We start from the raw sequence: 18,353 nt of genomic DNA on the forward strand, positions 1-18,353 counted from the left end.
CTAGTCTACTGTTTGTAATAGGTGGTGTGTTCTCATCAGAATTCAGTGAAGTTGGGTCTTCTCTGGATGATCACTAGTGATGATAATATCATAAAAAATGGCATTAATCTAATATGATGTGTGTAGTTTTTATCTGTCAAAGTGCACCAGATTGAAGCCTTTTAATATAAAATTGCCCCAAATTTCTGACACCACCCCCCCGCGCACCACGACTATGACCTCGGTATTTCAAAAATCCTGGCTACGGCCCTGATTGTATATGTGGATTACTTGGGTTGTTACCAACCTGTGGTCAAATTTTTAATGTCAATATATATGTAAAATCTCATAAATAGAAAGTTATCATACTAATAAGGTTATAACAAAGTAAAGAAAACACCACATGCAGCTTGAACTGAAAGCAAAGCATTTTATTAGATACTATATTCAATATTGAAATACAAAAGGCTCTGGATTGTGTTCTGCTAATACAAAGCACACAGATGTGTGAATTAATACAAATCCTGTATTATATCATGGATGTTAAATTAGACCCTTATCTGCTGCAGGAACGTCACACAAATTATCTGTGATTGTTCAGGAACGCTGACATATATCACACCCAAGCCGATGTTTTATAACAGTACATACATTACATCAAATAAAACACACATATGCATGTTTTAAAACAATAAGAAACCGCATAGAAAATATACATCAGTCCACAAATAATTTAGAGCAGGGTGCTATCTTACAGAGGTAAAAGGAAGACTTTTGAGGATTGTAATTATATTGTGAAGTGAAATAAACAGAGGAAGTGAAAATGCAACACCTGCAGCTGTGTACTGGTGATGCTGGGCCTTCTGTTCTGATTGTTCTTGTTACTTTTAAGGCAAATTCACACAGGCCCAGTGGAAATGTTAATTCCGATACAGATCTGGGGTTTTTGTCCTGTTTTATGCTTGAGAATGTCAAATCTCAGCACAGCTAAGGATTTTTTTTAAAAGGAAAAAGTCTAAGGTATTTTCTGATGACTTTTAATGAATCACCTCTCAACATGCTGCTGCATGAAAACATGAACAAATCCCCTGACCCTCCTGCTGCATTTAGAGTTACTAGTGTAAATGAACAGAGGAAGGTCTCTGACTCAGGTCCTTTAAACAAACCGTATGAACTGGTGTAGGTCTACTGGGTGTAAAGGCATTTATTTTACTGGCAAAAAATGTCCATTTTAAACTCAGTATTACTTTGGTTTCCTTAGAAACGACACTAAAGCAAGGCTGTGTTCAAAGGTGAAGCTGGAGCCGCTTCAAAATGCATCTAAAGAAAAATAACTTGTGTTTATTGCTTTAGCGAGAAAGTGCCCATACATTTAGTCGGTTTTCTAAATTAAATTTGCTGTTTACAAGCACGAGAGACGAAGCGCAACAAGTCACGTGAAACTAAGACTCATTATAAAAAACACGTCCACCAGTGATACCACAGTGGTTTTTACAAAAGGTCAAAGCAAAATTTTGGTTCCAGAGAGAATTCAAAGGCACATTTTAAATCCTGACAGCACGCTGCTGCAACCTGAAAGCTCAAAGTGACGGAGGAGGCTGCCAGTCCAGTATTAGTACTTCTCCTCATTAAATTAATTATGATGCCAGATTCTAATTAATAATCAGAGTAAGAGTAATATCCATTCATTACCAATTAACTACATGACGGATTAGTTTTCTTCCTTGTTAGAATGAAATTTGCAGCACACAAAAGTTGGACAAATTCAGTTCAGCAATAAAGGGGAATGTTTTTCAGGACAAAGAAAAAAGAAAAAAAAAAGCCAAATCAATGAGAGAAACACTTCATCTTATTTATATTACACAATCAGGATCCACCATCAGTGTGGAAAAAACACCCAAGCATCCTGAGGCCACATGAGTATATGTGACCAGCATTCCAGCACTCACACACACACACACGCTCACATACAGTACACACAACGACACAGTCGCACATTACGCTTACGAGCATTGCCAAAAAAAGTGCACACAAAATATACAAAGCAAGGACACACTGAAATAGCAATCAGTTAACTTCATTCATGCTTTCCACCTCCAAATGCACTTCATGTGTGACCTTCCCCCCCGGTTGCCCTTTCACACCCACGCACAGCTGCTCACTGGTCCGCAGGTGGGAGGAAGGGTTACCTGGGGAATTACATGTTGTGCAGTGATGGTGGGGGTAAAAGGAGGGAGGCTGATAACGCAGCCTCACCAAGTTCAAGGTCTATACGTTATTAGGTTAGATCATGAAGGAAGGAGCTGCTCCCCTTGGTGCCAACCAAGTCTTCAGTTAAACCCCTTCAATCAGCCATCCAGACCTGATAACATATAGACCTTGACCTGTTCCATCTGAGCTCATCTTGGCCAAATCTAATATTTAGTTGTTTGCCTGGAAGGCTCCCTGGGCAGCGGAGGAAGCTGCACCGGCGGCGGCTGTCTGGAAGGTTTTATTGGACATCACGCCCTGTGAGAACTCCTGCTGGGCCTTCTGGAAACTGGCTCCGGTCCGGCGGTACATGCTGTGCACCTGCAGACGAGAGGAGATTGGTGAGTAAATGGTGTCCCTGAGTGGCTACATCGAAAATAACTGTCCAAAACAGTCTATTTACCATTTCTCATCATGCTACTCACTGGTTCAGACGTTACTGGTCTGCATCAGTTCGCACCAAATACACTGTTTACCCCTATTTCAATGACACTGGCTAAAAACTACTTCATAATAACCACCACAGTGAGTAGGTCTTTCTTGAAAATATCCTACACCAACATCAACTACTTTTTTTCAGGAAATCAGCTGGAAATCATGGGACTGTTAAAAGAACAAACAGTGAAGCCACGTTGTGGCTTGTTGTACAGTTATTAAGCATTTATAAATAACAACAGATACTCAAATAACATCAAACAAAAGGCCTTGAGCACTTGAAATCAAAGCCCCTCTGTGCTGACACACAACATGGAATTGAAAATTAAGGGATGCACCGAGCCGATATTAAAGGGATAGTTCATCTTTTTTGAAGTGGGGTTGTATGAGCTACAAATGTCCATTAAGTACAGTAGATGCAGTAGAAAGGTCTCTCAGGGCGGTAGACAACCAACACAGAGCGACACGGTTTTGCAAAAGTCAGGAAAGTAATGTTAAAATCAAGCCTGATGCATTCACTGTCTTCTAAATGGCAAGGTATACAGTTTATTAATCCAACAGTGGTATTGGATCATATCGGGTACCAGCTGTTACACTAAGCCCAGATATCAGTATCTGCATTGGGAACGAAAAAGCCGCATCGGTGCACTGCATCCCTTTTGAAATATATTAGGATATGCAAAAAGGGGGCTGCCGCTTCACCCGGCTGGCTCTCTGCCAAGGTGCTGGAGGTATCAAAAGTGTCCAAACTGAAGAAAAAGATCTCCACACACTTGGATCTTCATCAGAGCAATGAGACAATGGAGACAATGGAGACAATGGACAGGCAGGTAGAAGAACAGGTTCTTCTACCTGCCTGTCCATTGTCTCAGTGTATTGCTCTGATGAAGGTCGTCTGAGACCGAAAGCTTAGCCTTGAATAAAGTGAAATTGCAATCGATCCAAGTGTGCGGAGATCTTTTTCTTCAGTTTGGAAATATATTAGGAGAAATGAATGAACTTTTACCATCTTAAGCAGGAAGACGGCCAGCACGGCGCACATGGTGAAGAGGATGGCCACGATGATCATGATGGCTCCCACTGCCTTGTTTGAACTCATGGCAGTGAAGGAAGCGATCCAGCCACTAGAGTCAAAAAAAATTACTGATAGTCACATTTTGTTCACATGTACAGTTTACAGGCGCAGTGTCCTAGATGGCAGTTTGGTTACATTTAGGGAGAAAAGAAGAATGTGTTGAAGAAGCAGAGTGAAAAGCTGAGAGAATGCAAAAAGAAGGACGAAGGTCGTCAGACATAACAACTTGATTTGAAAAGATAATATCAGTCAATACATCAAATATGAACACTGTTTGCCTTGAAACAGGTAACTTGTTGCCAGTGCTAAAATATACCAGGTATTAAAGCAATCCATTCACTCCAACAGGGAAAACTGTATTAGCAAACAAGGTTAGCAAAGAGTATGAGGAAAGTTAGTGATATAGTGTTTTTTTTTTTTTTAATGAATTTACAATTAAATTGTTATTTGTTTTAACTTGTTCATTGATTCACTGTAATTTGTTGTCTGCCTTATGTTTATGATAAATTGAAGATCTATTAATTCCAAATATAAAGTACAATATATTAAAAATTCATCATAAAAAATATAATTAATGAATACATGCTGTAAAAGATCAAATAAAACATATTTCAATGTCTGGGGAGTGGGGACATTTCCATATTAATATCTCAGAAGCCCCTTTGTTGTTAAGAAGAAGTAGTTGAACTTTGCATCACTAATGCAGCACTGGAAAATATAAAAAACAATAAGATGGGATCCACTCCACTGTCTTTTTGTCATGATGCAAATTTCCTTAATGACAAGACAAGTGTCATTATGAAATGCAAAATGGACTGGGCTCACCCCTGAAAGTGCCACTTTAAAATCAAAGGCTTAAAAAAAAAAAAAAAAATACAGACTTATATAAAATAAATCCTGCTTAATCATCACCTATGGGCTTCTACTCACATTTATCTTCACTCAATACTTTCAATCTGTTTCCATAACAATATTAACAGATAAAATATTTCCAAACACAAAATAAAATGACAAAAAAGGCAAGAACTAAAAATAATCTAAGACCAGTATTTAAAACAGTTCAAAATGTGAAGAGCCTGAACTCATCAGTTGATTCCTCCAGAGTGCAGCAGCCTGGAAACAGAGGCCAAGTCACATCTGGTTTTGAAATAGACTTGTGAAGTGATAATGTGACTCATATACTGAGTGTTATTCTTGATTACTCTCATGAAGTGTAAAGCCAGTCCACTTACTCAACTCATTTTTGCCAAAACCAAACTTTATATCTGTCAAAGTGAGAGGAGAGCAGGTGTTGGCAGAAGGTGGCAGAGACAGTGAGCAGCAGAAACTTACAGAGTTAGCAGAGGCAGTCGACTAAAGGCTGAAGAATGGAAAGTCTCTGTCAGAAGAGATGGAGGAATGCAGAGTGATAAAAAAAAAGAGAAAAGGAAGAGGACAGTAGCATATAGGTCAGCTGACTGAAGCAACGCAGACACTGAAGACAAGAAACCTCAAGTAAAACTCACCAGGGCCCTGTTTCAGAAAGCAGGGTTCACTAACTCTGAGTTAAACCTGAACTCTGGGTTGACTAACCCTGACCTGTCAAACTCTTAGTTTTCAGTTTCAAAACAGTTAGTTCAATCAAATCTGAGTTAATCTAACCCCGAGTTAAACTCCAGCCCTCATCAATGGAATACACTCCAGCCTCCTACTTCTCACGAGTGGAGTTAGACATATTTATGAATGCTGATGCAGAATATGAGTGCATGCATATTCCAAAAACCAAAAAAACATTTGATTGTGTAGCAGCTGCAAAAGAACATAAGCTCTGATTGTATTAATCGAAAAAAAAAGAAGAAAAGTTTTATCTTGCGTGTTCCAGTTTGTGCAGGTATACTTAAACAGACACAAAACCAACAAAAGCAACTAAAGATGAAATATAAAAATATAGTTCAAACATCATCACCAGCAGTCATGATGTTGTTCAACCTGCCCCAGTGGCTGCATTCAACATCAGAATGACTTAATTGATCCCCATAGGGAAATTCTTTTGTTACAATCTCCTGAATAGAAAATAAAAAATAAAAAAATGTCTATGCATCAATCACATCTGGAAACAAATTGATGAGTGCATCATCTCTTCATACTACACTGATTATTGATAGATTGATACCTGCTATTCTGTCAAAGTGAAACACTACAACGTGTATATTAGACGTTTCAGTGACGTTTCTCACAGCCTGACAGACGGTTGCCATGGACACATGCTTTGCGTTACCGATGTTATATCTATATGAAAATATAATAATAATAAAAAACAAGTTGCAAGACAAAGAATTTGCTCTGAGCTGCACATGTGGCCATAATGTGTCATGTGAGCGATGTGAAGGCTGAGAATAATGTTCAGATAAATTGACGGTGCAGAAAAACAAGAACTTCAAACTAATGATATGCTGATAAAACATCCAATCAAGGTCTAATAATCGTGTAAGTATAGTGAACTATACGCACTTTAATATCACTTCAGGCTTCACAAACTCAGGTTAGTTGGAGAAAACCTGCCAGCGAGCAGGTTCGGTTCACAGAGTATGTTTCCATGGTAACTGGTCAAGCTGAACTGGCTTTTGAAACCAAAAACCCCAAAACTCACCAAACCTGCTTTCTAAAACAAGGCCCAGGAGTTGAACAAATGTACCAAAGGGAGGGGGGAACTTATTATAATATTACAAATATTATGTCTAATCTCTCACAAACAAATGTTACACACACAGAGTGTGACTCACCTGTTGCCCCAGCCAGGGATCCCCACGGCCTGGATAATGAAGATCACCACTTGGCAGAAAAACACGAAGAAGAAGAAGAAGAAGCTGAAGGAGCTGTCAGTCCTAGAGAAGAGAAAACATGTATGTCACTAACATATTACATCTATATGGACAAACACGTTTTCAGATCAACATTGGCACTTTCATTATTAAACTGATAGCCTAACTTGTGTTTTTACACCTGTCTCATTTACAGTAGTTTGGTTGAAATATGTGATTGGATCTCAATGTGGACACTGAAGCATATTGATGCCAGGTGTAAATGATATCCGGTCAGACTGTATCCAGATAGAATCTGGATACGAGACGCATGCTAAGGTTCACACCGGACCTGTCACTCATGTTGCGCCAAAAGAATCGCTCTGTCACTCAGCTGCAGTCGCTCGTCACTTTGGAACAATTCAACAGATCGCTCTGATGACGTCATTCCAGCGAGTACAGTGAATTTCACCTCGCTCGGAGTCGCTCTTTTCTTCCCGTTTGTATTGGTCCAGCACGGCTGGCATTGTACCTGTTACCGCCGTTTACCTGTTGTGGAAGTCCCACAAGCGCCGTACAACGTCAAACCGGCTTTGCTCTGCCGGAACGGCGGAGTTGTATTACGTTTCCATGATTTCAGTAGTTGTCATAGTTACGCATAGATTACGGCAGCCAATCAGCGCTGAGCGACAAGCGACTGACAGCCAGAGACTTGGGATTTCTCATCTCAAGCGACAAAGCGAAAAATCGTTCGGTCGCTCAGTCACTGTCGCTCGGAGCCCCAGCAATTTTTCGCCTGAGCAATTAATCTCTCAGTCGCTCGTTTGCATTGACTTAATGTGTAAACTTGTCGCCAGCGACAAAAATAAAAGGTCCAGTGTGAAAGCACCTTTAATGCCAGGTGTAAACTGGGTGTCTGTTACCTGAGCTTTGTTCAGAATGCAGATTCAGAGACCAGTGCAAGCAATGTGGTCCATTCATTGCAGACCACTCCAGACTTGTTACTAAGACAACACAATACAACTCAACCACAAAAGTGTTGCACAGAAGACCGACTCACTTGAAGGCCTTGTAGACGGGCCGGTACCAGCAGAGGAAGGAGCAGGGAGCAAAGAGGATGAGCCAGAGAATAGCCAGGCCAAAATCCACTCCATGGCTTGTTTCAGTAGTGAAGAAGGCCAGAGAAGCCAGCAGGTTGAGGAACAGAGTCACACAGTTCACTGAGGAAACACAGAGGGAGCCTGGTGTCAGTCACACTGATAACATCTGGAAAATCAGCTTGATCTTCATGTATACAGCAAACAGAGACCACTGGTCAACTGGTGTGACAACTGAGTAATGCTACACAGATCTGAACAACACAATGTTAAGATGTACTAATACCAAACTGGGCTAAAGCTAAGAAAAAGAAGGTGACACAAAAAATATCACTAAGGGTCATAAAGTCAGTGTCTAAATAAATCCCACTGAACTAAGGAAGAAAGACATTTCAGGTGTCAGTGTCCCTGCATGCAGAGTGCTTATGTTTCCACAAGATGGCATTTTTACATTTGATCATTTTCTGTGAGTGATCACAGTGACTGTGCACAATGCACTAATCATTCAAACACAGCAAATGTTTAAAGGGATAGTTCAACATTTAGGCAAATTCACCTTTTGCCATAATCCCTTTAGTCTTAGGAGTAGGTTCATTACCTTTAATTGTCGGTGCAAGCTGTTTTTAGATAGGTGGGGCAGAGACGTGAGCTCTGCACGGCGTGCTGTATTTTCCCCTTTCCCTCATCAAACTCATCAAATACACAATCCAACAACTCCAAAACACTCTAGTGGACAAGTTGTGACCTGCACATTCACCACGTTATGAAATAATAATGGAACGTTACGAGACAGAGTTGTTTTCGAGGCAAATGCACTACATCCCACACATGGCTGCTGGGCGGATTTCAAAAGCACAAGTAGTTGTGAGTACTTGCTTCATGTGTCGCAATGTTACACTATTATACTGTATGTTATTATTTCATAGCGTGGTGAATGTGCAGGTCACATCTTGTCCACGAAAGTGTTTTGGAGTTGTTGGATTGTGTATTTAGTTTGATGAGAGAAACATGGAAATACCATGAGCCTCCATTGCATTAGCTGAGCAGCTCGCGTCTCTGTCCCGTCAATCTAAAAACAGCTTGCACCTGCACCGACAATTAAAGGTAATGAACCTACTCCTAAAACTATAGGGATTAAGACAATAGGCAAATTTGCGAAACATTTTAACTAGCCCTTTAAGCAAACCTAAGTTTAGATTTTCAAACAGTGAGTGAATCAAAGCAGTGAAGTTTTTAAATACATAATACTATTAGTACTGTATGATGAGGCCTAGGTTTGTCACAATCATGAAATTTTAGTATTATTAGTAGTAGCCTATTATTAACGATTGAATTGTCTTTTTCTGATCATTTGAGGTCACTAGTACTACTATAGTACAAACCTATATATCCATGACACCAATGTCAGTAGATGTTCATAGAAATGTGGTTGTTGAATATTAGAAATGATAACCAGATAAACAGTTTGCAATGTTCCACTCATGTGTAATTCAACCATAGTGGAAGAAGAAGGGGGCGCAACGTGATGATGTCATCAAGAGGACCAGTCAAACCTCAAACAGTGGAAAACGATGAGGAAATAGTGATGGAAATATGACATTTCTGTTAGCTTCATCCAGTTGTTTTTATATTTGAACCATTATGCAAAATGATTGTGGTCAGCTCAAATAATTGTGATCAGGTGGTTATGTCATGATTGTGACAGGCTTTTGTGGCATTTTCTGTATGCTAATGCTTAAAACTGTCAACAATAATCCTTACTACATACAGAAACTATATCATCATTCACGTTTTTAGCCCAACACACCTACCATCTACATCTATGTACTTACACATCCAGAGATAATACATCATCTTGCACACTCTCTGATACTCCGGGGGGATTTCCTCTGAGAAGTCCTGATAGAAACATGGTTTGATGGGGAAGCTCTTGGGAAGTGGTGGCCAGTTGTTCTCTTTACCTGTTAGGACAGAGACAGTAACATCCCTGTTAGAGAGAGAGACTGGGCTGGCTCCAACCACTTCATCCACCACTGAAAAGAGAGAGTGGCCTGCTCTATTAAATCATGATCAATCTACCATCAAAATACCTCCTGGTTTTTATTTCTAGGAAGATTTATTGACATGGAGCAAATATATAGTGAGTACTAGTACTTAGACTCCCCATTGTGCAGAAAAATATGGTTCTACTGATTCTGATCACTTCACCCTTAAGTCTGAGTGAATGTTCGTGCCAAATGTAATGAAATTCCCTTTGGCTAATCCTGATATGTCACACTCCCAAGAATGTGAGATCACAGTGAGTGACCTTGAACTTTGAACTTGGGTATTGTGTTCAGGAGAACAGCCCAGAAACATAACGTCTCTGGCTTTCCTGACACGGATGGAGGCATAAAAGTGTTCCGGCTTGAATGAACAAAGATACAGTATGAAGAAAAGAAAACCAGATTTTAACCTTCAAACCGTTTGAACCTCTAACGGTTTTTGTTTGTATTTGAAAAGCAAAACCTGCTAACTGATCATTCAAATTTGGAAAAACTTACATTCACCATGAAAGACAATATCACCCACTACAATAACACCTGGTCTCCATTCATACAGTACAATTTGTCCAGAGCTGATCCATTGAAACACTACTTCACACCATTCATCCCTTCCTTTTCCCCCTTTTTCTTTTTATTAACCTCTTTATTCTCTGTTTTTGTTCCCAACAAATTCAATATGCCTGATCAACACCCCTTTTCACAGTTCCATTGTCCATTCTCTGGTTTGTTCTGTCCCATATACCCAGGGGGCAAAATCCCAGTTTTTTGGAAAACAGACACGGAGCGTTGTAAAAAGTTTGACACCAGAAATGATATCTAGGAAATTCAAGCCTGGGTGGACAACCTAGTCAACTAGCTATATACATACATAACATGTTTTCTATATACATGTTAGACATAGATATTCTCCATAAAGTGCTGAAAAATAATAATTTTCATGAGAATTTGTCAGGCGAACAGTACTTTTTTTTTTGTCTTTTTTGGGATGTTGAGGGTGATATCTTAAAATCTAGTTGCAACAAGTTGCAAAGAATCTTTTTTTTATGCCTCCCCCTATGTGTCAAGATACTCTCTGCCAAATTTTGTAGGACTATTTATGCCAATGCAGTACCTAAATATTTTCATTTACATAATTTCGCCAGGAAAACTACCCAAGAAGAGGGGTTTTGGCCCCTGTAGCTTTCCAGCAGCTAGTTGACCGGGTTGTCCACCCAGGTTTTAATCCTTGAAGTTCCTAGATATCATTTCTGGTGTCAAACCTTTTACAACGCTTCGTGTCCGTTTTTTTGCTTTGCCCCCTGGGTAATACGGTTCTGTACATGTCTAACGGCCTGTGTAACGGTCTTGTAATGTGTGCTTAAATGTTCATTAATAAAAAAGAAAAAAAGGAAAGAAAAGCTAAATCAACGAAGAGTCTGTGACCTCAATTCAGTAATTTTGTGTTGATTGTTAAACATTTTTATGTTTTGTGTTATTTCTGGGAGTGTTCTGGGAGGGCTGCTGCTGAGGAAAGGAGAGGAAAGCAGGGCAGGGGAAGAAGGAGGGGAGGAGGAAGAGAAGAGGTCTTTAATGACCTGTGGGGCCTCTGCTCTGGAGCTCCTGCTCCCTGCGGTCCAGCTCAGCAGCTTTTCTCTCCAGCTCCTCCTGCTGCCTCAGCAGGTTGGCCTGAGCTGCAGCAGCAGTCGCCTGAACAGGAGAGTCACAAACACTTTAGTCGACAAACACAGTGGATGTTCAGGAATTTATCTTGGTGACATTAGTGCAGAGACACGTCAGCAGCTCATGTTACATACAGTATAGATGGTGCAGAGGCAAAAGGATGGCGACGCAACATTTCAAAATAAGATAACCAGTTTAATGTGTACTGTAGCAAACGTGTAGATGTGCATTTTTACAAGTGCTTATGGAGCCGTACATGTGTTTTTACTTCTTACATGGCCATGACACTGAATGTCTGAAAACACATATTCCTGATCTTCATATCTGCCGTCTGGCTTAGCAGAAAGAAGGAAGGATGTAGGTTATCTGTAGTGCTATGAATATTTATGACTTTACCAGAGGAACAAGCAGGCTCATTATAATATTGTGTAAACTGAGAGGATGTTTGTGTTGCCAGCGACCGTCCTCAGGTAACACTGAGGGGGAGATACTGTGAGGCTGCATGGACGGCCGGCTCCTTACTCTCATCCAGTCGCTGCAGATGTTACATCCAGCTGACTGCTGCCTATGATTACAACCATGTATTTCTATGATGGCGTTGAGCTCTGTAATCATAAAGTAAACAAATGCAAAGTACACATTGCAAAATTCTTAATGTAGTTTGTGCCTCAGGCCAAACAGCAGAGCTGAACAGCCAGGTCTCTTAAAAACAAAGCGTGGACTGTCAGTGAAATATTTGAAAGGCCATTATTTGGCCTGGCATTAGCTATTTAATGTAGCGTTGTTGCATCATGTGTTAGATTAGTAATGTCTCAGATCACACTGGAGGTTGCTCTTTGGATCCTGTAACATGGAGCGTCCATTAAAGGGTTACTAGCTAAGTGATAAATGATAAAGATTTATTATGTTCAAAAATCATCCCGTTTTTTTTTCTTTCTTTTTTTACTGGAATATGGTTAAAAAAAATTCTCCACACTATCTCTTGTTTTTCTGTATTCGGTTTATTTATTTAGCTTTGCTCTAATTTTCTGTTTGTTTTGTCACTTTGTTCACTCCCCTCTATGTCCAGTGTTTCTTCTTATTTATTTTTTTGTGCTATTTTTGTAGACGCCTGCAGCACGGCTCTGCCTACTGTGTAAACCAGAACAGAGCTGCAGTTTACAACTCCCGGTCGAGGAAACTGTTGTACTGTTGTCCTTTGATTACTTTTACTGTAACAGATAATAATGATGAGGAAGTTTTGGCGCTGATAGGTAACTCACCTGTGGACTGGGCTCTGTGGATGGCTGTAATACAGCGGGCTGGTAGGGAGCAGTGGAGGCTGGAGTTGTGTGAGTAGCTAAGCCTTCCTGGAAAAAATGGTAAGCAAATAAAGAGGTGTGAGAGAGATGAGACAACAAGAAAGACGAACAAACAATGAAAATTGAAAACTAAAAAGGGGAATCAGGGATGAACAGAACAAGAAAAACAAAAAAAGGAGATACACAAGTACAATGTGCAGAAAAAAACAGCAAAGACAAGGATGATCAAATCTTAAACAAGAGGAAAAAGGGCAGAGGGGAAAAAGGTTGAACTAAAAATTTTAATTGAGAAGAAAAAGAAAAAGAACAAAGATAAAGGTGGTGGTTTCAGATTCTTACTGTGGACTGGGCAGGGAACGGGCTGTACTGTTCAACTGGTTCTACACTGGAGTTGGTCATTTGTCTGACAGACGGGTCCTGGAGAGAAACAACACAAATCATCACCATCAGTTACTCACACACACTGAACGCATCAGTTCACTACTTCAATCCTTTTCAATTGACTTAATTCTCTGATTGAGCCATAAAGAGCCAGCTCTCAAACATCTTTAACTTGGACTCTTGGACAATGCACCACCGGACCAGTGCAGGAAATGTGGGGAAATGACAAACAGCGTACAATCATGTCGGCAGGGAATTGAACCTGGGACTTCCTGCTGCATTTGGGCTGCCTGAGCACAGTGAGCAGCACTGGTGCTTTAAATATTTGTTGGACTTCAAACGTCCTCTAATCTCGAGTCTTGGCATTTATTTTCCCTCTTAAAAACACACTAATATTACTACTGTGGTGTTTATCTTATCTCCACGAGAACTCACTCCCCTGCAGGAACGTTCACTCCTGATGCACTGGAGGTTGAGTCTGGTACCATACTCCTCTGACCAAGTAACACACCAAGCTATTATTGCAATAACCTGTGAAGGTCTTGATAAATCATTAGCTCAGAAGAAGTCTTTTCTCAGCAGTGGGGCATGGGTTACTGGTAAACATTAATTGGCTCTGGTGAGATATGAATAATCAAAGAACTGAACCGTCTATAAATGATACAGCAGCTCATGAGATTTTCCAAGGCTCTGGTCTAAACCGAAGTGCATCACTGACCTAAAAATGGTCCGCATTACTGGATTTAGTTCAGTTCAAAGTGAACCAACACTTTTCTCACTGTCATATGGATTTTGTGAAAGAAAGCAGATGTAATCCAACATAAAGGGAATGAACAAGGCAAATACATTCAAATGAGAGAGTAATCATCTATCAATGATCAGTTTTACATGACAGAAAACAGAATATTTTTTTGTTTTAGACTCACTGTTAAACACAACACCTGAGGATGTCACCTTGAGCTGTGGACAACGTGTTTCACTGTCCTCTCACATTTTATAGCCAACACTGTTGAGTTATTGAAATAAAATGGCTGACCAATGAATTAATGATAAAGATAATAACATGATTGATTATTATGACTGATTAACCAGCATGAATTGCAATCTTACACCTCAAGTCCAGCCATGAGAAACCTGTATTCATCTAATATGGTGTGGGTGTGACCCATGAGCCTCTGACTGAGAATCAGGTCCTCTGAGAATATTTCACATTCCTTTACTGTCCAAAATACTCCCGGGCTGTTGGACTATTTTGTTCTCTGGTCCACCAGGATTTCATCTCTCTGGCCTTTGTCTCAGACCTTCGTCACCCTCACCTGGTCTTGGCTCTGTGAACTGTCTCTGACCCACATTTCGATTTAAAAACAATACCTATATCAAGTGCAACGTCTGATATGTCTTTATGTATTAGTGTATTTATGGTGCACCATTTGAAGTAGGTTATATCAAATATCATTTCATCATGTCTGTATCGCCGCATTTGTGACCACGAACCAGTTTCAACAAAAACTGAACAATAACCGTCACCAGAGAGGAGTGTTGCATTTGTTTTAGCCTGCTCTTCCTAATAAACAAGGAAATGAGTGTTCAATAAAACTAAACCTGTGACAAAGCTGAACCACAGTAACAACAGTTGCTACACATCTGTGTCAGTGTGTCCTCTACGAGCATGAGTTAAGAACAAGAACCTCACATGACAACTCCACACGGCTGGTCATGTGATGTCCAGTGTGACCTCACTAACTTATCTGCTCCAGACACACCTGTTAACATTCCCAGTAGGAGACAGGGATGTAGTGTGACTCAACAGTCCCAACACTTTAATACCTGGCATTATGGGTACTGTAAATGCCAGGTATTATGCTAGTTCAATGAACTGATGAAAAAAATGCAGCTGATCACACCCTTTCAAACTGATTTGACTACTACTACTACTACCTAAATATTCATTCATACTGTATCTAACATCTTGTAACAGGAACGTCTTCCTGCTGCCTAAGGAGACACTCAAAACTTATCATGCAAACTGTGTTTACCATATGTAAAGGCAGGGGAAGTATCCTGCTGAGTCACAACTGAAGCACTGCTTGTGCCTTTTGATGACACAGCACTAAACGGCAGCCAGTGAAGAGCACTGTAGCGCTGAAAACCACTAAAACCTCACCGAGGAGGACTATAGGCTCAGAGGAGCCACTACGATGTCTAAAGCAGCAGCAAGGAGGTGTGCAGGCTACGTTCTTCAGTCAGCTCTGAAGATTTGACGACTTGTTTGAATCTGAAACAATGAAAATAAATTTGGACTCAAATCAACATGATGTCCTTGCTTCCATCTCTGTCCCTGCACCAGGAAACAGGATTTGCTCTGATAGCCTTTGGAGTGTGTCAGGGCGTGGCTACTGCACTTATTTCATAATCTACAGCTGAATACGGCTGCTGAACAGATTTATTATCACATTCAACCACTCGACAGTGTGACAAATTATAGATACACGACTGGGAAAAATGCTACAATTAATTCCAAGGTCACAAAGGGCGCACAATGGGTTGCGTTGGAAATATTTCAACTGTTTAGACGTTGACCACAGGCAGGAAGCCTGTTTGGATTTAACCAGCGAAGTGACATATTCTGTGACTGGGTTATTTATTCAGCCACTTCCACACCCAGCAAGCAAACAGTGGTCTTCACTGACGTCATGGTTATTGTGCAGATGGTATACTAAATATGACTGTGCACTACTGTTAAAGTGCAACGTCAATATAGGTAGTTAGTCATAAAATCTGTCTGGTTACCTGGTTACCAAGTCATGATGTCTCAATTTACTGATGGTTTTTCTACAACAAACTTCAACAAACAAGCTTTGATAAAATTCCTCGACATTTAGTAGCTACCTGATAAAATAATGAAATAAAATAATAAATCAAACCAGATTTTAAAAATCAGGTGGCAGAAAACAGTGGGTGCTATAACCTAGATTAGATGTTATCTGCTCAGCAGCTAAAGTCACATATTACAAACTGTCCATTGTAACTAGTCGGTTAAATCCCATTGATCTCTCATGCTGCATGTTAACCCCCACACACATTTTTGAAGAAGCTACTTGTGACCAAATGACACGCTCAGAGAGAGGGGGGTGGGCCTGCTAACATGTTTCCTTTGCTGCAAATGTTCAGCTTGAGCTACTGAGTAAGATATAGTCTCATGATGATGATAGAAAAGCGTGTTTATGGTTTTACAGCTACACAGAAAAAAAAAAGGTCAAATCCTTGAAAGAAAAAATACACAAGACACTAAACAGACTCCATAGGTTTTCCTGTGTTGGAAACCAAGAAGATTGTACCTCGGAATATTAAATATGTAAATAATGATGATAATAGTGGGTCAAGATTTCAAATTTGAGGTTTAAAGTATAAGGGCATTTAATCAAGACGGACGATGAGGTAAAATGTACTCAAACTGAATCATGGCAGTTACAGAATCCTTCATTTTTGGACCTTGACTCACATTCAGGATCAAAGTAAAGATATCACAGCTGTTACTTACTAGAAGTGAGACATCATCATTAACACAATGTAAGCAAAAATAAACATAGGCTACACATTTTTGCGTCAAAGTGAGCCTCTAAAACATTGAAAAATCAAGTATTGATGCATACTAACTCAACGATTGCTGGCAAGCTGTATGTTTAAATGTTATATAGATTCAATACTGCTTTAGCACACAAAGACAATGAAGTTACACAGCTTTTTATAGACTGAATGGACTTCAAAGCTGCATCCTGTAGATGAGAAAGTCAACAGCACAGATGGAGGTACAATAGTAAACCTGCTATATCATCTCATGGTACACAACTATCCAACTGCATAGAAACTGTACTTCCAGCAGGAAGACCTAAGACCAAAATGCTGCCTGATTAACACTGAGTATCAACACCTTACTAATGCCAGATAGAATAAGTTATTTGTGGCTGTCAGTACTTTTGCATGTTATGTAGGCTAGTACATTTTGAGTATTCTGTGGTATTAGCCTACTCAAGTAAGGAATCTCAGTACCCACTATTGAATTAAACAAATTACATATTACTGTACACACAATTAAATCATATTCGACACATCAGGGAATCCACACAGTGATACCAATGCTTTTCGAATTGAATAGTAGCAGTTAAAATGAAGCTAAAAAGGTTTGACACACATTCCTAACTAGCTACGGTTTAACTTCCTGCAACTAAACCCAAAGCACACCCCGCCCTTTTCTCCGGCAAAGCTCGTTGTTTGGTTTCAGTGCTGTCAATCAGCCACCTTTGCCAAATGTCTTTCAAGAGAGCAGCGGTATGTCCCGCCCCCACATCCTCCCAACAAGTTTCCTTTTAGCAAATGATATGTCAGCGCCCAGGCTAGAGACTGTTCCTTACCAGCTACTCAACTACATCTAACACCGAAATGAAACACTTACATTGAAAGGGTTGTCGCTGTCAGGCGCTGCGAACGGGTTGTTGTCAAATCCCGACATGGTGAAAAGGCCGCGGAGCTAGTTTGTCCTCTCTGAGTGGGGAATAAACAACAAACTCGTCTTTGTCGCTTGTGTTGCCTCTCCTCCTCACTTCCTCGAGTCAAGTTGTCCGCGCATGCGCCCTGACGCTGCTGGGCGATGACGTGTACGTCAGTTGACACAATTAACAGTCACACAGTAAAGGTGCGCCACCTGTGGATTTCTGCTCACTGTCGTAATGAGAAGGTTTTATCCTTATATGCTCCCTTATGTTTTCATGTTTCACGTGAGAATGCGTCATTATAACAGTTAAATGATGTGCTCAGCGTCATCAAATACAGTAGTTAGGCCTACATAGCAGCAAACTCCAGTAATAATAGCTACTCAAAAGTATAGCAAGTCTGTAGTAATGTTGTTGCTAAGTAACTATAATTGCCTTTAGTTATAAAGGTGAGTGCTAACGATGATGACTGCTTAAAGTCATTACCATGATATGATTTCGTATTATCCCTACAGTAGCCTAAATTACAGATTTTATGTTTAAAGATTAAAGCACACGACATGGATCTAATATCATTATATGGATAATTGTTGTTTAATTTTGTTAAAATTATGAAGGTTTTAATATCTCATACCAAGTGGTGTAGTGGATGGTCATAAAATAAGAACATTAAATCACAGAAATAGGCGTAATTTTGTGCTTTTTTGTGCATGTGCTGTACTGATTTTAAATCAGTGTCATGGGTAATTTTATATTTATTTTTATATTTTAGGCTAATCAAGTAAAATCCCAATAATTATACAGAATTATTTTGTAAACAATAAGTAAATGCGTGGAAATTTAGTGATGGCTACATCAAAG

General features: G+C 39.9%; 1 protein-coding gene across 1 annotated transcript; it reads right to left on the minus strand.

Annotated features, from left to right (window-relative positions):
* Window positions 1-395: 395 nt before the first annotated feature.
* scamp2 (secretory carrier membrane protein 2) lies at window positions 396-17,628 on the minus strand. Its single transcript, XM_083974014.1, has 9 exons — window positions 17,456-17,628; window positions 12,961-13,038; window positions 12,583-12,669; window positions 11,236-11,347; window positions 9,449-9,577; window positions 7,580-7,739; window positions 6,502-6,603; window positions 3,671-3,788; window positions 396-2,550 (listed from the first exon to the last, which is right to left on the minus strand). Exons 1-9 carry the CDS (start codon window positions 17,510-17,512, stop codon window positions 2,401-2,403), a joined length of 993 nt encoding a protein of 330 aa, XP_083830140.1. The 5' UTR covers window positions 17,513-17,628; the 3' UTR covers window positions 396-2,400.
* Window positions 17,629-18,353: the final 725 nt, after the last annotated feature.

Source organism: Trachurus trachurus, assembly GCF_905171665.1.
Source record: "Trachurus trachurus genome assembly, chromosome: 6".
In the NCBI taxonomy this organism is placed as follows: domain Eukaryota; kingdom Metazoa; phylum Chordata; class Actinopteri; order Carangiformes; family Carangidae; genus Trachurus; species Trachurus trachurus.

Coding starts and splice junctions, on each gene's coding strand:
- scamp2 (XM_083974014.1), bottom strand. CDS start 17,512: ATGTCGGGATTTGACAACAACCCGTTCGCAGCGCCTGACAGCGACAAC. Junction 3,789..6,501: donor ATCCCTGGCTGGGGCAACAG/GTGAGTCACACT, acceptor TTTTGACTCTAG/TGGCTGGATCGCTTCCTTCA. Junction 2,551..3,670: donor CCGTCTTCCTGCTTAAGATG/GTAAAAGTTCAT, acceptor TCTCGTCTGCAG/GTGCACAGCATGTACCGCCG.